The following is a 25,337-nucleotide window of genomic DNA, read 5'->3' on the forward strand; positions in this document are numbered from 1 at the left end:
AATGAGCACTACTGACTGGCAAAGGACAACCACAACTGGGCTGTATTAACGAGAGCATAGCCAACGTGTTGAGGTAAGTTGATTCTTCCCCTCTACTGAGTACTTGTGAGACTGGATCTGGAGGACTTTGCACAGTTTTTGGCCTACCAGTACAAGAAAGACATTGACAAATGGGACTGAGTCCAGCGGAGGACCACCGAGATAGTTAGGAGGTTGGATGGTATGACAGATGAAGGGACGCCAAGAGAGCTAGGTCAGTTCACCATTAAGAAGAAAAGACTGAGGAGAGATCTCATTCCTACAGCTGTCTAAAGGGAGAACATAGAAAAGATGGAGCAGGCTTTTCTCAAAGGTACACAGTGATAGGGCAAGAGGCAATGAATACAAGCTGCAACAAGGGAAATCCCAGTTTGAGTACTGGGGAAATCTATTTCACCATGGAAGTGGTCAAATATTAGAACAAATGCCCAGAAAGACTGTTGAATCTCCATGTCTGGAGATCCGAAAACTCAACTGAACCAAGGCCCTAAGGAACCTCAACTAATCGGGCCTGCTGTGAGCAGGGGCTTTCACTGGATGACTTGCTTGTGTGCTGCAAACTGAAGTAGGTAACAGATAAACCACACAGTAGAAGCTAGTCTATGCTTCCAGATTGTCTAGGAACTTCAGAGTGTCTGCTTCTGAGGGGGAAAGAGAGATTCTAGAAGCTTCTTGCAAGCTCCAGCACTGTCTAAGGACCCATCAGCTATTCAAGGAGTGCTCTGACACTTTGCCAGTTGGACTCTGACCCATCAGACTTCAGATGACTCTTGACTAGTGGGTGTAAAGCACCCATTCAACTAATATTAGGGAGAGACCTCTATAGCAGCCAGGCCTAGGCTTCGGCTCTGAGAAGCAGTAGTTTCCACAGCAATGTGCACAGACGGGTGAGCAGGTAGGGCTGGAAGTTCTGCTGATGGCCATGTACAAGTGCTCCACAATGCTGGTCATGGTCTCCAGAACCAATCACAATTATTACCCCTGGCACACAGTGGACTCAACCCTAACAGAGTTCCAGAGAGAGAATGTCTTGGCCTGCAGGGAGAGTCCACTCCTTCTGGCTAAGGCTGGGGCAGCAGAAGATGGCGTCCTTGTCTGCAGATGGAATTCAGTTGAGAATCTGTGTCACCACATTAAGGAGTTCTGGGAGGAAGAGAGCGGTACTGTTCTCTCCACACCAACCAGAGGACCAGCACAGATAGATGGGCTAATCATGAACAAGCAAAAATTGGCTAGGGAAGTGACATTCAGCAGTAGTCTTAGTTGTAGTGACCATAAAATTGTGAAGTTCAAGATCCTGAGGGAAACGAGGAAAGATGGTAGTGCATTACATATCCTGGACTTCAGGCATGCAGATTTTAGTTTGTGTGGGAAAACTGGTAGCTGGGAAGCCATGGAGGCAGCTGTGAAGAGAAAAGAAGCTCACAAACATTGTTAAGTATTTAAGGACAGCTTCCTCCATGCTCTAGAATAGTACATCCCAATATTTAAGAAAACAAATAGACACACTAGAAGACTATTTGGCTAGACACACTAGAAGACTTGGCTAAGCATGGAAGCTGTGACAGAAATCAGATTCAAAAAGGCTATACAGGAGGTGGAAGTAGTGACAGGCTACTAAGAAGAAGCTTATAAACATCACTTGGGCACATAGGGATGGTGTCAGGAAAGACAAAATTCAAATGGAGCTGAGACTGGCAAGGGATATCCCAGCCAATGAGCTGAGCTTCTGCCTCTACACTGACAGTAAGAGGCTGAGCAAGGAAAATGTGGGCCTGTTGTGAATGGTGTGGGTGATTTAGTGAGAGCAGACACAGATGAAGTGGAGGTACTCAAGGCCTTCTTGTCCTCAGTCTTCCCCAAGAAGGCTCCCAGGACTCTCTGCTTAGAGAATGGATCAAGAAGGTCATACCTCACCAATCAGATTGCCTTTGATGATAAAAGAACTGGATCTGTGAAAGGAGGGAGATCAGCAGATGTTACTTACCTCGACTTTAGCAACACATTTTACAGTATCTCCCACAGTACTTGTGCATCCAAGTCAGGGCATTACAATCTGGGAGCATGGATCACCAGGTGGGTATAATGCTGGTTGGATGGAGCTCAGAGGACAGCAATTAATGGGTTGTACTATGCCTGAACACCTACAACAACAAACTATCTCAAGGATCTTTCCCATGATCCATCCCACTGAACACCTTTATCAGTAACCTGGAGCAGGTGACCGACTACAATCTTAGAAAGCTTGCAGATGACACCAAACTGCAAGCATCGGTTGATATATTCAAGGGCAAGGCTGCCATCCAGAGATAACATGACAGGCTGAAGGGCTGGGCCAACAGAAACCTTGTGAAATTCAGCAAGGACAGATGTAAAGCCCTGCACTTTGCATCAGGTAAGCAACACTGCAGAAAAGGACCTGGCGGACAGCAAGCTGGGTGTGAGCAAGCAGCATTGTCCTAGTAGCAAAGAAAGGTAACAGTATTCTGGGTTACATTCACAGGAGCACACCCAGAAGCAAGAGATTATCCCTGCTTACTTAGCACTTGTTACAACATACCTACAAAACTGGATCAATTTTTGAGCTTTCCAGTACAAGAAATATGCTTGTAAACTGGAGTGGGTTCACCAGAGGGCCAACGAGATGGTAAAGGGGCTGGAACAATATTATTCTGCCTGTAATTCCATAGTCAATACACACATTAGACATCAGCATTTCAAAGTGCAACAGAAATTGTCTTTGAGTAACTGAATCATACTGCAAAGAAGGAAAACAATCCCCCAAATCAAGGACTCGGTAAGGTGAATGAACATACAGCCTCAGCAAGAATCAGTAGATAGTCAAAAGCCATTGTAACTTTAATATCCTTAGAATTTTTACAGAAACTGATGAGCTTATCCACTGATTCTTTTACCGATCAAGATTTTTAATGCCTCATTGGAGGAGGAGAGGCTGAAATGAAGCCAGAATGATAAGTCATTAGGCTCAAGAAATGGGTTATTTGATGTTGACAAATCATAGTCTGACAAGTCTTTTAAGCATTTTGCCACGAGAAAGCCAGTGAACAAAAGATCTTCACAGTCACTCCCCAACTCATTACAAAGTACTGTAAAGGATTCTACTATTTAAAGGTCTTGTTTTTATAAAATTAATCACATGGATGATTAATCCTGCAGCACTCTGTGTGCTTCTGGCTTCAACTTTGCTGCAATAGCTTGTCTATGAATGATACAGTGAATGAATATCACATGTGATGCTAGCTCTGCAACTTCACCCTGGAATTCATTTTTTTTAATTCCAGTTAAAGAAGCCACCCGGTCACTGGTTCCACAGTTTTTCCATAGACTCTGCTTTTATCAAGTCATTTAATGTTGAGAATATATCTTCTCTTGTACATCTTCCCTCTTAGTGGCTCACGAAGTAGTTCTTTGTCTACTTCATTATTGAAGAATAAGCTAGCAAATACCTAAAGCTGAGACAGTTAGAAATATCTGTAATTTCATTCAGTTGTACCACAAACCTCCCACACTGCATAATTTGCTCTAGTATCTGTTTCTGCAGATCTTCAGCAATGTTTTCTATACTTCTTCCAACAGTATTTGCTGACAAAGGAATGCACTTCAGTTTGTTGCCATATTGTTTTCCACACACTATTTTACCCATTTTTGCCACCGCAGGCAGAACAAGTGTTTCCCCAATGGTATGCAGCTTTTTGTTTTTCGCTATTAAGCAACAAACAGCAAAAGAGGTTGCCAAAGATTTATCATTTAGTTTAGTGAAACTTTGTAAAGCACTGGATTGTTTATCACATGACTTGAAACACTGTTGAAAAAAATGTAGAGGTTTGTCTTCATGTTCTTGATGCTTAGCTTTTTAATGTCTTGATGGCTTCGTACAACCATTAGTTAATTTCTCAAGGCACCTAGGGCAAGGTTCGTTGTTAACTATAGCAGATGTCAGTCCATATTTCAAATAGTCTTATTGATAACTGGTAATTTTTTTGACAACATATTGTCAGATTTAATTAGATTGTCATTGTTTTTACCTCAAAAAGTGGCTGATGGAGAGTCCCAGGAATAAAAGAAGCATCAACTCTGCCATTTTCTTTACGTTTGCTTGTATTGGCATTATCAGTATTACCCACAGTTACTTTGCAGGTATCTTTTAAAGTCACTTGTTTATTTTATGAGTGGTAGTTCAGTAAAAACTAGATAATATAACCTGTAAAACTACTTAACTAGGTACATGCAAACTGCAATGCATCACAATATGCTGAAAGCAAATGAACAAGGGAAGACACAACGATCACCCCTCTGCATTGTGGAGTGCCAACACTTCTCTCAGGGCATCTTGCAAGTTGTACATGACTATCTGACATACAGACTGAGTAAGGGTGCCAGTGTCAATTCATACAAAAATTAGTAACGTTTATTTTTTTTTTTCAGATAAAAAATAAATATAAATAGAAGTTCTGATATTTTTTTCATGCACCTCAGTGCAGTGTCTTAGGTACAGTCTGGGGTGTATACATACCTCTTTGGAGGCCCTGCTCTAGAGTACCATTTTTTTTTCAGTCCCAGTTTCTTAACATAAGTTTTTTTACCTATGAAAACTCAAGAACATCTCACACACTCTAATTGTTACTATGAATATATATAGCCTGTTGAGAAAATGCATTTTACAGTGCTTTGGAGAATCTGGAGCTAAAGAAAACCAACATTCTACACACAAACTTCTAATACTGGTCTAGCAGAAACTGAATATTATTGTTCTAAGAGATTAGTTAGCATAATGCAATGCCTTAATTAAATAAAAAACAGATACAAAGATTAAACACCATAATCAATTAATAACTGAACAACTTCAGCATTGTCCATTTTACCAAGTAAGGCTGCCCAGTGAAGAGGAGTTCGAAACAAGTTGTCATAAGATGTCACATTGCAGCCTTCGTAGGAGGTCAGAACATCAACAACTGCCACATTTCCATCAGCAACAGCAAAATGAAGGGGAGTTCGTCCTTCATAGTCTTGCCAGTTAAGCAGAGATTCTGTAGGTGCAGCTTCCTTTAAAAAAATACAAAATTCAAAAAATACTTAAGACAAAGAGAAGAACTCAACAGATATTTTGAGTCTTACAATAGATATCTTCTACAGAGTCATCCTTGTTCAGTAGAATATAGCTCTCCAACCATTAATTTTTATATTTTTTTATAGCACAAGCTATTTTCAAGTATTTCTTCTGGAATTTTATTTAAATATATATTTAATTATTGTTCAAGATCTGATTTTCAGTACATGCCTTGTGGTATTGTCCATCTGTGCAAGTGACTCCTTACACAGATACATAAAAGATGATCCTTGGGCTCTTACGAAAATAACTGGATCTTCTTACTTGATTTTTAAAGTTGAGATATTTTGAAATATTCTACATATTTTTCTCCTAGGACAGCCCCCTTTTTTCACAAGTTAATCTTACAGCTTTCGTTATTATTACATTTCTAGTATTTTAAAACTACATGACTATCCACCAGAGATGTCAAAGTCTCTAGCTAACAGGATAGAAATAAGGGATAGTACTTCTAATGAATGTATCTACTTGTAATGACCTTAATTTTGAACATACAAAATCTTTAAAAGTATCATGATCAGTCATATGATAATATAACGTAGGAATTAATAGATACAACTTGAAGCGTCATCACATTTTCTTTAAAAATATGCTAGATTACTTTCATGTAAGGCCTGCAGGTATATAGTTTCTTATTACGATGATTTCTTCTCATCAACTTTTTTCTAAACAGATTGCTCTTCCTGACTTTCTTTCTGAGGCAAATAACAGGTACAAATGAACACCATTTTAGCACTGCAGAGATCCACAATTGAAGAACATGATAAAGCCCCATGAAATATTAGCTGTAAAACTCGTTTTCCAAGAAAAAGAAAAAAAGAAGAAAAAAAAAGAGGTAGCTCTAAAAACAACAGTAAACCAAACAATAGAAATTCAGGATGCAGGACACCAAGCATCTAGAGCAGAAGTAATATGTCAAAACAAGAGATTAAATAAACTATAGGGAGCAAGTCTGCTGTTTTATCTGCAGTGATTCAAAACAACTCACTGAAGTCATGTGAATTCTGTGCAAAAGAGAAAAGGAACATAGTCCTGAGATTTTTAAACCATAATGACTTCCAACAGTAGAGTGGGTCTCAAACCATGATAACCAAGAAAAATGATCATCCTGAAAATACTGTGCCACACCATGCCCCACAATATGCTTATGAAACAGGAGGGAGAGACTGTGATCAGTGCAGCTTGTTAATGAAGCAAAGCGAGTTCTTGATCCTTTTCTCATTAAATTAATTGCAACTTTTCCTACATTACTTTATGAAGTACACAAACATGTTAAAAAATCACTTGTATTCGCATTATTTGAAATGCAGTATTACATAGAAAATTAACACCTAACACTGAGAACGATAAATCAAGTGGCAAAAAGTCAGGATATGGTTTCTACCCCAATATTAATCTACCAAGTCTATGCCTTCTATATGTTCTATTTATTATATTAACTCCAAATGTATTTATTGTTTAAAGTTAGTTACATTTCTCAAATGCAATCTGGCTACATTAACACTGCAGTAGTAACCTACTTTACAATGCCCTGATTCTTTGTATCTTGCTGTCTTACTTTCAGAAAATGTCAACTTCCTAATATTTGATTAATTTTTCTGAAGTTAAACATTTACTAACTTTCTACACTCCATGTAGCCACTATTCATGTTCCCTATTTTACATATCTAAAAAAATTGGATGCCTTTTTTTAAATCAGTAGCATTAGCCGTGTTTTGGGAGGCAAAAAAAATTACATACTTGAAACATATTGTAGTTCATTACCACATCTAGCCACTAGCACAATAACAGATTTTCTATTAAAAACATAAGAAGTTGATAAATGTGAATCTCTAACTAAAAAGAAAATCAAAGTTAAAGTTGTTACATGCACAAACCACAGTAATCCAAGCATGAATGCCACTATTCTAATAAGCATTCAAAAGCATTTATCTGAGCCATTACAGTGAAAAGTGAAGTCTTATGCTCTTCCCTAGCTGTAATACTGCTCAAGAGAAAACTGTTACTATGCTTATTTCCTTTCTATTCAAACTGCTCAGCAGGGGGAGTATAGAGCCCGCTGCAGGAAAATCAGAAGCAGTCTTTGAGAATCACTTAAGAATGACTAAAAATGAATGAAGACATGCACAGTTCTAACTGCACCAGAGGAAAACCTGTTTGAACAAAACAGGGAAAAAAAAGAAAAAAAAAAAAACTTCTTTTCTTTACCTATAATTTATTGATGTAAATTAGAAAGCTAATTTTTGAACCTTCCAAAGCACAAGGACATATTAAAATACATGACTCCTAAAACTCCTGGCTAAAAGCCACAGGTGTTCCACAGAACATACCCCTGTAATCCACAGCATCACTTTTCCAAAATGATAAGAAATCTTTTATTGACAGAGTCACTATTTACATTCTAGTCTAAAAGTACCTATGCTTTTTGACCTTTTTGTCCACTTGAACAAAAATTTTGTAGGCCTCTTTGTGCTCGCATTCAAGAGCATAATTTCTTTGCTTTATAAGTGCTTTATCTGTAAAACTAGCCATAATTAAACTGTCACGTTACATTAATATCTTAAGCACAATACACAGAAGAAACTGAAGCTACACATTCTTTCTGCAGCAATTAGAACAATGGAATGTAGGCAACAAAGGAAAGTGTTGTATAAATAAACGTCACGTCTCTTACCATGAAGAATAAACAAAGAGAAGAGATATAAAACAGAGACAGAGTACTAAGCAGTTGCTTCCACCATATTAATGGAACCTTATTCTGTTCTTTTCTCCTTAAATCTTCCCAACGTTTTTCATGTAACCAAGCACTGCTGAATCTGGAAAGGTGGAAAAGGAAGTTGACCATGAGAGGATCTCCAGATTACGGTTTCTCCCTACTTTGCATGTTTACGTCCTAAAAATGTCATTGCTTCCATTTTCACTGTACGTCATGGGTTTCGATAATAGATGTAACCAATTGCGTATAACTGCCACCAGTGCAAACTGAACTTACTTTTTCAGCATTCAGTTCAGCTCTTTTCATTATTGCTTAGTTTTACTATCCCAATGGTCTAAGTACTGTACAAATATGAAACAGAACGACAATCCTTACTAGGAATTTAAAAACAGGAGACAACAAATGGGTGCATACAGATGGCAGAGCACAGAAAAATCAAGACAGTATTTTTCAGTATCATAGACTGTGGCCTCAATAAAACCATCAGCTTAACTTTTGTTAAGGTTTTGTAAAGCAGCACTAGGCAATTCTGGGTAGGACACTGGAGAAAAGTATTTTTCTGTGGAATTCTTCCACAATGTTAAAGATAACATTACAGAAACAACAGCAATGCTATTTTTTGTAACTTAGTCAACAGACTAAGACTGCCAATGCAGATTGACCAGCAGCAGACATCAATATCCAACTGCTATCTGAGCAACAGCACAGAGCTTACAGCACTCTATGATGAAAGCAAAGACAGCTAGTTTGTGTTGGATGTGACAGAAAACTGAGAGCACCAGTAACATTGTCATAGGCCTTTTGCACTACTATCACTACAAGACCGTACTAATGAATTTAGAAGTGCCATTACGTAAGTTAAGACACAAGATGACAGAAATTTTAACTGTATGTGTGTGTACATTAGAAACATGCAGGAAGAATTTGAAAGAGTACAGAGGTAACCTGGATGTGAAGACTGGGGGAGGAATAAGAACCCAAGGTAATGCTTGGGCAATAGATCTGGAGCTGGGTAATATGATGAAAAATGACTGAGAAAGTTGGGGAGGATTGTGAGCTCTGATTTAGCTGTGTTGACTTAACACTGCTACATGGATATCTATAAAGATAAGTAGGAAAACCACATCAGTTTGGAGAGATGACAAGATCATACCAAAGGATTAGACTTGAAGGCCCCACCAAAAAAAGGTATTTATACTTAACACCAAATTCAATCTACAGATAGATTATCTAGTAACAATGCTTCTCACAGCATATCCTTCAGATAGCATATCCTTTCATTGCTTTCACAGCAATGCTTTCACAGCATATCCTGTAAGCTAAATTACTATTTCATTTTAACTTGTAATATACTACTCCCATCAGTAAGTTTATACAGGTGGAATATAAAGAATTCAGTTGATGCACAAAAAAAGACTAGAGAGAAACAACAATATGCTGTTTTAGCCGTCAGAGGGGGAAAGAAATAAACAACAACAACAAAAAAAAACACTTTACCATGGTCAGGATTCTTGATTACCTAAAGAAAATCTCTGAGAACACCTAGAGAAAGATGATAAATATTTTTGAACTTTTGTAGTGTGCCTGGCTGGGATGCAGCTAACTTTCTTCCTAGTGGTAGGTATGGTGCTAGGCTTTGTGTTAGTGACTGAAATAGCATTGACAACACACCAGCGTACGGCTATTACTTACCAGTGCTTGCACAATGACAAGGCTTTCTCTTTCATACTCTGCCCTGCCCTGCTCACTGTCTCCTCCCAATAAGGAGGCTGGGGGTGAGCAAGAGGCTGGGAGGGGACACAGCCAGCACAGCTGACCCCAATTCCTTACCGTATAACATCATGCTCAGCAATAAAGGCTCAGGGAAAGAAGAAGGAAGGGGAGATTTCATGGTTATATCATTTGTCTTCCCAAGCAACTGTTAAGCATGCTGAAGACCTACTTTCTAGGATGTGGCTGACTTCTGCCTGCTGATGGGAAATAGTGAATAAATCCCTTTTTTGGCTTTGCTTGAGCATGTAGCTTTTGTTTTTCCTACTAAACTGGCATCCTCTTCAACCATGAGTTGTCTTGCCTTCCTCCCCACCTCACAGGAGGGGAGCGAGCAAGTGGTTGTGTGGTTGTTTTACTGTTGGCTGGGGCCAATCCACTGCAACTTCTAAAAACATTTATCTTGACTATCTAAAGTTTGGAAAAGTCTAAATTTTAATCCAGCAGTCCATATCTCCTTTTTAGCAGATTTAAACAGACATAGAAGTCATTATAGTTAGCTTACAACCAGCATGTGTCTAGTTCTGAAACTCATTTGAAAGACAGAGTTACAGGGAGACTGTTGTAATATGAGAGGAAAATTTAACTGAGACTTCTGTATCCTTCCATGTTAGTGAAACTCAGGGATTTTACAAAGAACAAAAATTGAGGTGGAAATCAAGCTAAGGACATGACTTTAATGTACTTATTATGGCAGTGTAGAAAATGAAACTAGAAAATCTGCCATCAAGGAAAAATTATTTAATCTGTACAGAAGAAATATTTGGAAAGTCTCTCAATAAACTGATCAAGGGCTGACTGATGAATGATCAACTGTTTCCTAGAGTTCTGACACAACAGACAAGATACGATATTTCAGCACAATTAACTAGCAATAAACTTTCAAATAATGAAGACAAGACACAGAACAGAGAATTCACTGTGCAAGATGTAACTGAGATGAGTAATATGACTTGGACATTTTAACCAGGAGAGCTGGCAATCCCTTCCTCCCTCCCTCCCCCACAAAATGAACAGTTAAACACATCAAGCTAATTAAAATAATATACATAAACCATGATTTAGAGCAAAGATATTCACCTACAGAACTAAGAAGAAACTCCCATCAATATAGCAAACATATCTAAGATGACTTCTTAACAAATTATCGATAACAGAACAAGCAAATGATTCAATTTTCAAAGAGCCAATGGACTCGAATGAAAAATTTCAAGAAAGCAAAAATGTTTTTATCACATTAAGTAATGAATATCAAAAAGACATAATAGATTTTCTTACCAGAATACATTTCACTGTGTGAATCGCACTAGGGTCTTTGTTGTTAGCTGCCCAGTGAAGCGGGATTTTTCCTTCAATATCAGGGATCCCAATATTTGAATCATGTTTTATGAGAAGTTTCACATGCTCTGGGTTATTGTAGTAGGCACTCCAATGCAATGCAGTTTGCTGGAACACAATATTCACAAGTTTTACAAGCATGGTGAAAAATAAATACAAGATGAATATTAAAGTTTGTTAGAACATAAAATATGATTTAATTATATTTTCACAGAATGAAAGAGTATTTGAGGTTGAAAGGGCTAAAAGAAAATGTCATTATCACTACAATATCGTTTGTGCAGCCTGATGATTTGTTTTACCAATGATTAACAAATATTACTGAAGTACAGTTACTCACAACCCAAAGAACGGATGTTCTAAAGTTACACTTTTGGGGGATGTTGCAGATTCACTGCAGTCACAGAAGTGCTTCAGGTAGGTAATACTGCTTAGAACAACATTGTTCGCTCCGTATAAATCCTAAAATTCTTTAAGTTCTTGTGCATAACATGAATAAACCATAAACCTGCCCCAGTTAGAATACTGAATATACCTTAGAATATACCTTAGAATTCTGAGCTGAGCTCAATTCGAAAACATCTGGAAACCGGAGATGGAGGGTTATCAAATGATTAGCACTGATATCACTACATTGAAAAAATACCTCATGTGGGGTAAAGATAACAGTCCTGGTATTTTTCAAGCATACAGTAGTCTCTCAATACTGGTTTCTGGTAAGGGACATTCTATACAGAGAGTAGACATTAATCCCAGGTAAAACCAGCTTTAAACAATGCCAATCTTTTATTATATTAAAATAAAAAGGATTGATAGAAAATAGAATACAAGTGCCTAGGGTGAATGACAACTCAGAATCATGGGAGAACAGGCTTTAAAAAGACCTGAGCAATAGGTCCATATACCTAAGTGAAGAGTGGATACTCACAGATCTTTGCTACTGAGGCTTGAATCAGGTCTAAGCCATGCCATCATATGTGACACCCACACTGAGAAGTTGTTATGCTTGGGATATAAGTATTTCTGGTAGCAGACTGTTTGTATGAGGATTTCTTGGACTATGGCAAGACAATACTATCCATAGGGCAATAGTAGCCAGTAGGGCAATGTCATTGGGCGCAGCAATTTCAGGCCTGGAGAAAATATTGGATCTTGGTATTAAGCAATCATGTCCATGTTAGAATAATCACTGGAAGCAGGTTTCAACACCAGAGCTGAACTATACAGAACTGCAGTGATTAGTTTGGTCTCTCTTAAATTTAGAAAACTCTTGAAATGATAGGAATTGATGAAAAAGCATATATTTAAGCATAATAGAAGATAATAAAAGCATAATAAAAATAAAAGCATAATAAAAGATTACTTTCTTCCCGAGGAAGAAGGCACTGAATATTGACATTGGACTTGGATTCATCTTGAGCAAAGGTTTTGACATTGTCCTTGATCACTCAGAATTCTATACATTGAGTATCACTGAATCTAATGTATTTTGACCAACGGTAGTCCAATAAAACATCAAAAGGCCACCCATACTCCTACTGCTAATACCTGGCTGCCAGTGGCTTTTTACATGCATTATCAATGTTCATAATTACATGAGCAAACCAATGGGTTTTTTTAGACAGTGAAATGCTAGTATATTAACAAGTAATTTATTGATCAGACACCTCTCCCAACTGACACGTAGCAGAGGGCTGTAAGAAGCAGAATGAATTTTATTTCTCCATCCCTCTTCCCTTACCCTCATCCTAGCAAGATATTACGTGGCACTTTGATTTGAAAACAGAGAGAAATAACTGCTGCAGGTCATTTGTGTCTATGAGTGTGATACCCTGGATTAGCATCCTTGAATAGTGAGATAGAATGTATGAGTTCAGTAGCCTATTCTTAATGTCTCTGTAAAGGAGAAAGGCAAAAAGGAGTCTATTCTTTGTGTTTGTTGCTTTAAGCTGTTAGCTTTGTACCATGGTAACATAGTACGATACTGCAACCTTTCTGTTGACTTGGTAGCTCACTGAAAAAGAGCTCATTCTGACGCATAACTAGAGGGGCTGCAAGAAAAGGTCTGAAAACTTACGCTGCATACAATTACATATAGCCTAGCATCGTAAAACACGTTCAAACCATCATAGCCTGTCAGGATTTGTATTGAAAAATTTCTAGCAGTAGAAACCTGTGAAAAGTTAACATATATTATTTCTTAGGTGGAGCTGATCAGTATCCCTAGAAACTGACACACACTATGAACACAGAAACTTTTGATTACCAAGAGACCAAAGCAGTCTTTCTTTACTGACTTCTCTCACTTAGAACCTGCTTTTCAGCCAACTGCCTACACATAAATAAAAGACACTAGTTCTCTCTCATGTTCAGGAATTATATTTGACGATCTTGATGCACAGAGTTGCAGTAAGGGAAATGAATAAGCGATGTGCCCAACGGGGTCAAACTTGTTGGTCTCTGTCCCCAAGAGTGCCTTTCATCAGCCTGAATTCCATCCTTGCTACTGTGACTACTCATGACAGGAACTGGAATAAAAGTGCTGTACATTTTGTGGAAAATCTGGCAATGCTTTAACACTGCTTTGGAAATCTGCTGAACAAAAGGCACGGTTCCTAAGTGGTTTTGGCTGGTCTCCAGATACCTTTGTTAATTAATTAATGCGGTCAGGAAGTCAGCATGACCTCTCCAGAACGACTGCTGTAATTATAGCCAGGGTTTCCATGATACATGTTAGAATATCCTGGAAGGCAAACAGCTGATTGCTAGGGCACAGGCGTTCAACTCTATTGTCTGGAGGAGACAGGAGATTCATTTGGTGGAAACTGGGCTTGCAGATGTCTTATCCTGCTTCCTTCATGATAGGATTTCAGAGTTTAAATAGTAACACCACTAGAAAGTCCAGTCCTCTTCACTTACTACGTCCTCTTATGACAGAATGAAAACATAGTACATGAGATATGAATGATGTGCATTCGCTGAGGCCTGTCTTGCCAAACTGGTACGCTGAACAAGAGGTGATCCAAGTACACTTGATCAGGGCATTGACATTTGAATAAGTGGTAGACTAGTGCCTGGTAGGAAGAGTTTTTGCATGAGTTCCAAGATCACTTACAAATTGTATGGAGGACACATTTCTTTTGAATGCTTAAAAAGCCTCTATCATCAGTAACAGCTGCATCCATGCCTACCTTGTCAATGGTAGTTCCTTTTTTTTTTTTCCTTCGTTTTCCATTTGCTGTCTACATTCACAATGTCTAACTTTTTGTTTCCATATCACTGGGGAAAAGTTTGGGCTCAGGAAACACCTATATCTCTGGATTCTTCGAAAGAAGAAGCCTCTTTCAGATTTCAGGATATGTAAACTGCTTGAGCGCATGATATTTGAATCACACATTCTCAGACTAATAAATCAGCAGTAAGAATTACTAGAAATCTCTCCACTGAAGACAATATGATCATCTCTCAAAGAGAACATGCATCAAACATGCCAACAAGAGGGATGAATCTGTTTCATTCAAAACCAATGTGTTCTATGTCTCCTCATACCCCTCCACTTGTGCTAATAGAGGCAACCGTTTCACCAAAGTTTTAAATCCTACATCGCTAAGCACTCAACTTTAAGGACCACATTGATCACAAAAATCAAGTTATTAAATGCTAAAAAACTATTCTTTCTTTTAAAATGAGTTAGCATGTCATTACTGTGGGTTAGCAATCATCTCTGTAAAAAGAGTAATAATAAATCAGTTGTTTAAGAACTGTATCATTTCTAAGATCCATGATCTGTTTTGGCTGGTCATTTTAATAACAGCCCTTTTTAACAAGCATCAGTAGATTCTTCCTGAGCATCTTACAAGTCAGTGTGTTTCTAAAGCAGGCTGGTAATTCTACTGATGGGTTAGAGCATGACTTGACTTTGCAAAGGGACATCAGCAAACTCAAGACAATATTTGCACTACATATAGTGTATAACCTCCCACATCATTGTTCAAGAGTGGAATTCCAAATGGAGCCTCTGGATTTCCAGACAGATAACAAAGGCAGATGAATATCCATTTCACATGTAGAGTTTTTTCCAAGAAAAAGGCAAGATAAGCCTATGCTATCCACATTCGAACAAGGATCAGACTGTTACAGAAAGACTTAGACTGTAAAACTCATGGAGTATGAGTATAAGTACTCTCAACATGACCGTCAGTGAACGAAGTACAATGAACTTCTACGTATTATCATCAGGAAAATGTTAATATTTCTAATGGTGACCACTATAATACCCATGTTAGGCACTACTTCACATAGAAAAATTTTCTTAAAGTACTGAAATAATTTTTCACTCAAACTGTTTCATGTAAATCTAATTTCTAAAGCTGCTACAAGTATTGTCTTTAGGTAATATTTTTACCTTGTTTCTGTCCTGAGTATCCACTTCTCCAGGTGCCATGTGTTTCAACAGTAAAGCTAAACATTTTGGGCTTTTGTGACGTGTCGTTAAATGTAATGGTGTCATATCCTCTAAGTCCTTCTGCATCCAGTTCCCTCGACGAGCCAGTAAAAGTTTCATAAAGCGGTAATTTCCCTGGGTAAGGAAACATATGAGAAATGTATTTCAGTTTATTAAACAAAATGATTATATTGTTTAGATATATTTACTGTTGCATCACAGCACTTTAAAAAAAATATAACAAAAAAACCATCAGCAGCTCTAGGCTTTGGAAACCTACAATAAATATTAAAACAAACAAATAAACAGTAACTCCTGATTTTTAAGTTTGCTTTTCTATTTGCTATCAGATATGTAACCTCCTGTAGGAGTGTGTGTAAGACCTAGTTCAGTAAGACAGAAAACTCTGCAATACTGTCAGTTTCTCAGTGGTTTAATCTCCAGAAATACCATGCACAAACCAAAATAAAACCATTAGATGTGGTTTCAGCAAGACAGACAGGTATCAGATGAAGAATATAACTAAACATGAAGACCAACTACAATTATTAAAACGAGAGGAAGAAGAATAACATGGAATGATTCAGAGAGAGATAAAATGTACTCATCTGAATGAGTAAAACATACATGGAAAAAAAGCGATTGTTTCTTACATTTTTAAATAGAGAAGTGTATGTGAGTTTTGATCTATTGTATGCATGATGAATGGATGGGACAGCTAGCCTTGTAATACTCGTTTAAAATACCTAACACTCTGGACTTACTAGGTTTTCAAAAGACATAAGGTAGAAATGCTCCTGTGACCAATAACTGAGGGTGGATCCCAAAGAAAACAATTTGGTTCTATTTCTCAAGTCATTGAGGAAGCCTTTCAAAAACCGAGGATATAATCATGCAATCATTGAGAAGCTGTAGCAAGTTAAGGTATAACCAGACTTGATTTTCTACTGCCCCTTGCTTGGAGGTTTTCACACGTAACTGAAATGCTACACAGGATATTTTGATGCTTCCACTTCAATACTGAGCCTACTGAGTTTTTCTGAAACCACCCTCAGCAGTAAGTTTCAGTTGAGGACCAGTAATAGACAGCTGGAGCAATAACTTACTAAAGCAAAACATCTAGATCTAGAAAAGCTTGTGTGATTGTATTCTAAACATCCCAACCCCCCTGCTACCTCAACTTTCCTAAAGAGAAAGGAGTGTGCTGTCTCACAGTTTTGCTCTCTTAAGATTTCCCCAAATACTAGCTTTTGCCAGTTTCACATACTGACAAGTTAAAATATCAATTAACCACAAATTACACAAATTGACACACAGATCAATAGAAGTCATGTCTTCGGATTCTTTTGCTTATGAATGGCCTGCACATTAACATATTCCAGTCTCTTACAATACTTTCATAAATCCTGTACGCTAACTTAGCCCCTTTGGAAAAACAATGGGAAAAAAAAAAAGGTAGCCATGTAGACAAGTAGAAGCAATGCTAATGAGCGGGGGCATTTCTGTATACCATAAGATTCAGAATTGTGCATAACTTTGTCAGCATAATCATAGAATCATTTAGGTTGGAACAGACCTCTAAGATAGTCTGGTCCAACCTTTAACCTAGCACTGCCAAGCCCACCATGAAACCATCTCACTAAGGTTTAATAATGGAAGTGCAAAGATGGGCCAAAGGATTCCAGAGGCACCCATAGTATCCAGTGCCAGGGCATAAGAATATTTCTGCTTCCTTTTTCATAGAGTGGTACAGCAACCATAAAGATTGGAAGGGCAGTTTTCACGTGTTACTGTTTTGGTCTTTTTCTAATAAAAATGGATGAGTTGAGCTTTATGTAGGCACAGTGGATTTCACCAAGTATGCCTAAAATATATGCGTGTGCGTTTTTTTTCCTGCTACATTTTGATTTAAAATACAAAACAGGGAAGACAAATCATGAATGGGCTCAGACAAAATACCCTCTTCATGCTTCTACCGTTTGTTGTCATTGACCCTTGCTCTTCAGTGAAAGCCCTACAAGAAAAGTCTGCCAAAACCCACACCACAAACCTGCCTGAAAATGCAAACTTCTGCTGCCAGAGACAGCACAGCTACTGAGCTCTTCAACTACATTCACGGCAAGTTCAGCGAGCAGTGAGTAACTAACTCTTTTTTTCTGTTGGGTGTCAGGGGAGGCATAAGGTTAGGATTCTGTTCTTTTAACACACAGACACGCACCAAGGTAGGCACTGACGTGCAAGTGCAGAACTGCATAATGTCTGCACAGCTACTAATCCATGCAGAACACATTCAAAATGAATTAGTGATACATTTCAGAATGAGTTAGGGGTAAGAAAACTTCTCATTATTACCACCATATTTTACAGGTAAATATAAGAAGATTTGGAAAACTCATTAAAAAGAAAAAAAGAAAAGCTAAAATTGCAGTGTATCATGCTGCGGTTGGGAATTAGACTAGGGAAGACAACACTAAATAACTTGAGAGAATATTAGTCTTGGAAGAAATATAGTTGCTATTCTCCATCACAGAGGATAATACATTTGTTTTGTTTTCAGTATTTCCTACTCGATGTCCATGCATACGTGTGAAAGAAAAAAACTTGATTTTCTCTTGTTGATGGATACTTACTGGAAGATTTACAAATATACCGTGCTTTTAGAATGAATTCAGCTGATAAGAAGAGTGAAAGATAAAAGAAAATACATAAAACCTGGGAAATGTGCATTTTTATTATTAGAGTTTTGTTCTCTGTACTCTTATTTTATTTTTGCTGTTACCATTTTTCCACAAGTTACTACTATATTATTCTGTTGCATGCTTAGCTACCAACAAATCCCCCTCCTTAGGAAATTAATCTTTAATAAATCCTTTCATTCTGAAACATGAAAGATACTCTTTCTTCCAAACGATTTAAGACTGTTTATTAAAACATCATCACAGACAACACCAATGTAAGGACAACATCCTTTTATATTACTTAGTTGTAATGATTTTATTCGTACCCTTACTTCTGACTGCTGCTCTTTTTCTTTAGTAATACCATAAATGTTGCTGTGTTTCTTTCACCCACTAGAAAATAATTCTGTCCTTATTAATGACAAAGGAAAAATTCCTCACCTTCAACTGATTACTGATTAAATTTATAAATATATAATAGACATGGGTTGAAGGCAGATTTAATTTAGGTTTTACTAGGTGGAAGGGGGAAGAAGTATGCTTAATCTGAAAAGCATTTAGTAGCCTAATTCCTTCATTTTTATAAAATTCTTGTATGACAAGCTTGAAGCTTGCTACCTTTCACTCAGAAGACACACCTGAGCATCATGAAGCACTTTGGGCCAGTCTGTGGTGTCTTAACAATTGCTAGTTCCTCTAAAATGATTGTTATGCTATGTGAAAATGTTATGATCAAACAAGACAGAAGACTCAGTTCTTGATAGCCAAAGTTTACTCTTCTAGTTCTGATTATTAAAATTCCTCCATATCCTACTAAAATTATTTCTAGCCCAGTCAACTCTGTATGGAAACTACAGTAAAGTTCCAGACAAGTTGACAACTAGCTTCAGCATAAGATTGTCTGATCAGAAGAAATACTTTTATTTCAAAATTTCAGCCACTTATACTAACTGTGATGGAGTATAACAGGTTTTGGTAGACAGATAGTTAAATAAGCTATCTTTGCTCTGCAGTCAAGCAATGACTGAAGAAAAGTTCTGGACCCCGAGCTTAACAGTTAAGCAGTCAGAGTTTCCTTTCTTGAATATTTTATTAGAGAAAAAAGCAATGCGAGAAACATCTTAGAATTAATGAATTTACCAGAATTCAGATTATCCCTGAAACTGAAGAAGTTATCCCCAAAACTGCAAGTTCGTTCAGAAGAAAAAAAAAAATTGTCTGGTATTTTCATTTAGTCTACTTCCAGGAACAAGTTTTAGTGGAAAATTTCCAGCGAACTCTTATCTACCTACTTTTCCAGGCCTCTGATATAACGGACATGTTTATTTTCTCATCTATCTAAAGGAGCTTTTTCAACCTAGTTTCTCCCACCATCCTGTTGAGGAGGGGGAGTGAGAGCAGCTGGGTGGGCACCTGGCCCAGGTCAACCCAACAGATATGGCCACCTAAGTGAAGGAGTAATGAAAAAGCAGGTCCTGTACTAGTAACATTGGTGTTATGATTCATGCTGTAGGTTGATCACGAAATTACTTATGGCTGTATTACCAATGCATTGAGAACATTAGCTTCACTCAGCAGTGGAAAGGGCAGGGAATTAACATTTTTTTCTCTCTTTCTTGCATCAGCAGCAGTCTTCTTCTTCCCTAGCATGTCCCTATGGACAACGGGATATCTGACATGGCTGAACCTAACATGGGCACATGGAGTATACATAAAGAGAGAGATCCCTGCAGCACTGTGAAGCCACGCTAACATCTGAAGTCCTTCTGGACCAGGTTTCAGCCCCTCAAACACACAAGCAGACACAGCTTCCTCCTGCCCTGTGGTACAAAGCAGTTCAGTAGTACTGCAACATGTAGAACAATCGTTATTTTGGTATCACTTTTGGGAAGGTTTAAATAGCATTACCCATCTCCACTAGCTGGCTCTCTGGAAGTAGGTAGCACATAGGCCAACCAACCTAGCATATATAAAGCACTATCATAAAAATACAGCTGTGCAAATATTCCAGTACTCAAAATAAAAGACAATTTAGCAGATGTTTTTGTTCCCCACACGATATCTAGCAGCACAGGAAATATATAGAGTTGTTAATGGACTTTTTTTTTTTAAATTTACCTTTCCAATAAATGTAGATAATGTAATACTTTCCAAGAGGCATTGATAAAGCCTGAGTCTTAGACTAACACAGAGCTAACAACAAATTACTGTAGTTAATTCTGCTTTCTGTGAAAGGTGTTATCTTTCATGTAAGGAAATTCTTCCAGAAGTTTCTTAGCGTACAGGAAGGAGTGTTAACCTCCTCAGCAGGTGACAAAGCATTCTCTCCTCAAGCGTGAGACATCATACACATTTCCTCTAAAAACCACAGGAGTGAACTTGCCAGCAGAGAGGTCACATACAGCACTCACTACAATCAGTAGAAGCCTCTCAGCGTCAGCAGTCAATCTCTCCTCCACTATGGGGAGACAAAAGAACAGCAACTGCAATTTGTACTTACTGGGAACATCTCACTTCCTCTCCTTCTCTTAGCTGGCTAAAATCTGATGCTTTTCTGATTCAGAATTAAAAAGAAGCTGAGTATAGTTCCTGTAAAATGTATACAATTTTCTTTCTGTGAACTGAAAGTCAAATAGGGACATTTAAGGTAACATTATATAAAAAACATAAATGTGAAAACCAGAATTACTGACTTTTGTTTTGTACAATAAAACACCACCTGAAGTGGAGGACTCATTATTATCTTAATACCAAGAATGTGTATATTGAAGCAGCTTCATCATTGATGGCTCCTGGATATTCATAGTCAGAAGAGCATGCGCACCTCTTCGGGCATCAAAAGCACATCCGTGGATAGGCTACCAGCACCTCATCATCAGCGGGTTAAAAGGGGCCAATATGTGGGGAAAACATTATTTCTCTTCATTGCTGAGACCACATTTTCAAAACACGTAACAATTCTAACCCATCTGAAATATTTAACATGACTTGAAAGAGTGATTTGTAATAATTTATAACGTGCCGCACATGAGCTGACTACTGACTGCTACAGCACAGTCACACTTGTGAGGATTTAGTCAAATATAATGTTTGATAAGAGAGCTAGAAAAAAGGCAGCCCAGTCTCTCAATATAACTTCCTGGTAGACATGGCATGGGTCATTAAAAAGAAGACCAAGCTGTTAAACCATGAGCTGCTTTGAGTCCAACTCAAAATTAGGTAACTGCTTCACCAGTTCTGGGAAGACAGATCAAAGGAACATAAAGCAATTTAAAAGTGCCCCTTACAAAGGAGGTGGTTTTTAAGGGCTCTCCAATGCAGACACAGTCATAAGCCCTGATGATGGGGTGAGGGCATATATTTCCAGCAGAACAGAAAGAAATACTAGAATTTCATGAAAAGAATTTTTTATGTATAAACCACAAATCAGAACCGAACTTAAAAAATGAGCCTCTAGGATACTGAATCCAATCCTCCAGCACCCACAGGGAGTAAAGACATCTAATCCTTTTCAACAAATGCCTAGATATTTAAGTGGAATTAATGTGTTTTTCCCCCCCACATTCTTTATACCTATAAAAGTATAGTGCAGGTTTTAAAACCTAAACGAGCATCAGTCTTTTTATCTCAATAACAAAGGCTAAACCCTACCTTCTCCTCTAAATACCTCTAGCTCTCTGCACTCATTCTACTTTAAACAAATTTTTTGGAACACACGCAAGAAGATATTACATAGCGTACCAGAAGAGGTCCCACAAAGCAGCCTACTGAATAGCAATACTACTTCTCTATTGCTAGGTGTATCTGACAAGATATTTACACTAGGACCGCATTTGCTTCATCAATTGATCCGTTGGCACACTGACATCCTTCTCAGTCATTTTAAAATAAAAGGTTCACAACATACAGAATAAATTGTTCTGTCCCCCTGCCCCTGCACATGAAACTTCGTTACGGGCTATCACATTTCTGACCATTTCCATTAGTTTCAGCATTCTCATACTTCTGGTATCCTACACATCCAGCCCTGTCTTCAGCCGATAATAACGCCTTCTCTTGTGCCACTCCTTGGTGTCCTTAGAAGAAGTACTACTTGTGATGCCAAGTTTGTTAATGAAAAATATTGACTAAGGGTAGATTCAAGTGCAACTGTTGAGGAATTCTAATACGCTCCTTGCAATCTCATTGTTCATAGTGCAGCAGTATTTGTTTTCAGCTCATTATTAAATTGTTCACCATACCTTACATTTTGTCTCCTAATTTCCTGTTTATCTGCAATTTTCCACCTAGCACTACACTACACATTTTCGTACAGGCCTAAAAAGGCTATCTGTTGAATTTATGTCCAGAAAATCAGTTAGCAAAATGTTGGGTTAATCTTGAAGAACCTACTTTTGATGAAGTTTCACCCCATTTTCAATTTATATTTATGTATTTATCCCTTAGAAACTTATTTTAAATCCTTGCATGCTACTGAGGTCAAATAGACTACTTTTGTAAGCTACTTTCCTCCCTACTTAAAACGTTATCTACCAGTACTAAAACAAACAAACAAACAAACAAAAACAACAACAAAAAAACACAACAACAAAAAATCACAAGGCCACAAAATTCTGCAAATTATATGTTTCCCAAAGAATGTTTCATTGATTAAAATTATTTTTCATCTTGCCCCTTGCTGTTTGTGTACTGTTAAAATGAGACTTATCAGCATCAGATATTAACTATTGATCACAGCTCCTGACAGAAAGAATTGCAGTAAGCAAGCCCAGACAGTGAGTGCACAGAACGCTGCAGACAAGTGGAAGAATAAAAGTCACCACAAAAGCAGGGAGTGCAAAGGTCTGCTTGTTTAAAGGAGTGCATTCAAAGAGAACAGAGAAGGAGTAAGGGTACAGCAAGTCCACCATCCATGACAGTACGGACTTAGGATATCTGATAATTATATATTCCACCATAGCTTAATAATTTATTAGCTTATTAAATTTTGATTTTTGAAATACATTCATTATTAATTCAGCAGCACTTATGTAAAATGCTTTATTACAATTTTCTCAATATTCTTTCATAAAGAGAGACTATTTAACAATCAATAAATCCTCTTCAGAGGAATATAATACATAATTCACTTATTTTTACTCTTTCACAAACAAAACACTACAAAATTATCATTGCTGAGTTAATTATTAAGTTAAAACAGGTCTGCTTTTCGCATAGTACACCAGTCATAGTATGGGTAGTGATCACACTTTTACTGTCTTTAAATATTATTAGTGTTTTAATTTTCCTTTTTAAATTCAAACCATATTTAAGAAAGTATATCTGAATACAAAATAACAGCCTGAGAGCAGGAAAACAAACTGTATCGTAGCTTATTACCCACATATTCACTAATATACACTGTTCCTTTGGTTTAGACCTAACCTGGGGGAGAACAAGAGCTAAAAGTGTGCATGAAAATTTAGCGTGTCAGGCCACTGCTCCGCTTTTCCAAAGAAACACATTCTGCCCCAAATACAATATTTCATATTCTAAGATAACGAAAAAAGTGAAATAGATTACTATGGGTTTGTCTGATTGTTTTTTAAACAGTCAGATTAGATACTAAGCTTTTTAAACCCAGGACTCCTTAAAAGTAATCAGGATTTATATGGAGATAAGACGCAATCATTGCTCATGTCCAACACAAAGCTAGCGATACTTTTAATAGTGTCTCTAAAGTCGGTATAAAGCTACACAGTGACAAATAATAAATTGTACTGTGCGCTCAGACACTCACTGGGACAAAACATGAACAACATGCAAGCAAAACATGAACGACATGAAAGCCACTTCAATTCTAGCTTAAAACCTAAACAGAATATAGCAGCCACCTTGCCCTGTATTAGCATGCTCTGCCAACAGATCAGCACAGATGCTACAGCTGAAGTTGAGAACAGCTCTTTGCTAATCAGATGCTTTCAAGAAACTGTGAAAGTCAAAGAATCTGAACTCCTAAATTGCTAGCTAAGCCATTAAAAGGGTGAACACTTACATGAGCTTCCCCCTTTAAAACAAAAATGGCAACTGGAGGTAGTCTGCTCATGTTCACAGACAGTGTAGAAACTGCTGCCGTTGGCCTACTCCTACTATACACATAAATGTACTTACTTATACTCACTCTTTCCAGCAAGAAAGTGTAGAAGAGAGGATGCTTCACCCCACATAACAACTTCATCACAGATCTTCAAAACCAAGAATTGTAACATCTTCAGAAGGAAAAGGAGCTGTGCAGATGCTAACTGACACTTTTTTAGAGGTTGTTTCATCTATTAGCATCCCTTTGAGAAGACGCATGTTCTCAAAACATCCAAAACTGCTTAGAATGACATGGAGCATATGATGGACTTTGTCAGCAACACCTGCCAGGTAGTTAGCAGTTTTCAGGGAACAAATCAAACACTTATAAAAAAAAATGGAGCTGTGACTATCATAATTCTAATTTGATATATATTAATATACATACAGAAACAGAATACTATTCCAGAAGCACAAGAAATTCAAACATCAAAAGAAGTATTTTGATATGCTTATATTATCAGCTAACTGCCAGAAATCTGACAAGAATTCTTCTGAAATGTTATTAAAATATAGGCTAGCGAGTAAAAATGTTAATTAGATTTCAAATAATTATTTAGAGTTATAGATTAACAACACTTGGATTTTGAAAAATTATCTATGTATGAAATAGTGAAACTTCTTGATTTCTAGTACTCTGAGGTTGAATTAATATTGCCTGGTTACAACCGTCATTAGCACTGTAGGAACTACACTTTAAACATGTATGACTGCACCGTTCTTGCACGCCTTGAATACCACTGCTCATTTTATTATTTGATTATTATTTTTAAACAGTTCTGGGGGAGGGGAAGGAATCAATATAGTTACTTAGAACCTCAATTTCTAATTAGAGTGAGTAAAGTCACCATTAAAATGGCAGGCTGTCACTCTGGTTATCATATCCTATATTGCCATTTAAGTTCAACACATATTATTCTTAATTGAGCAAATAAACTCATGACCGCATTTATAAAATTTTTAGTATGCTTAAATGTTAATACATTTTAATATAAGTTTTAGTTGCTACTTATGATGAATAGACAAAATTAGAAACAAATACAAGCTCCTAGTAACTTTTTTCCCCATCTCTGCCACAATAAATATGATTTTGGTACACAAACTACG

The 25,337-nt window shown here is 37.4% G+C and overlaps 1 protein-coding gene across 9 annotated transcripts in view; it reads right to left on the reverse strand.

Moving 5' to 3' along the window:
- Positions 1-25,337, reverse strand: part of INVS (inversin) — a 99,982-nt gene that overhangs the window by 41,298 nt on the left and 33,347 nt on the right. For 7 of the 9 annotated variants that reach the window (XM_080582793.1, XM_080582792.1, XM_080582790.1 and 4 more), the window contains 3 exons: positions 15,397-15,570; positions 10,932-11,099; positions 4,923-5,103 (listed from right to left, as the gene is read on the reverse strand). In XM_080582793.1, the coding sequence (XP_080438919.1) occupies positions 4,923-5,103; positions 10,932-11,099; positions 15,397-15,570 (523 nt within the window). Of the gene's footprint in view, positions 1-4,922; positions 5,104-7,841; positions 7,984-9,575; positions 9,614-10,931; positions 11,100-15,396; positions 15,571-25,337 lie in introns of those variants that run through there. The other 2 variants (XM_080582796.1, XM_080582797.1) reach the window with 2 other exon arrangements.

This window comes from Anser brachyrhynchus, assembly GCF_964034855.1.
Source record: "Anser brachyrhynchus genome assembly, chromosome: 2".
Classification (NCBI taxonomy): domain Eukaryota; kingdom Metazoa; phylum Chordata; class Aves; order Anseriformes; family Anatidae; genus Anser; species Anser brachyrhynchus.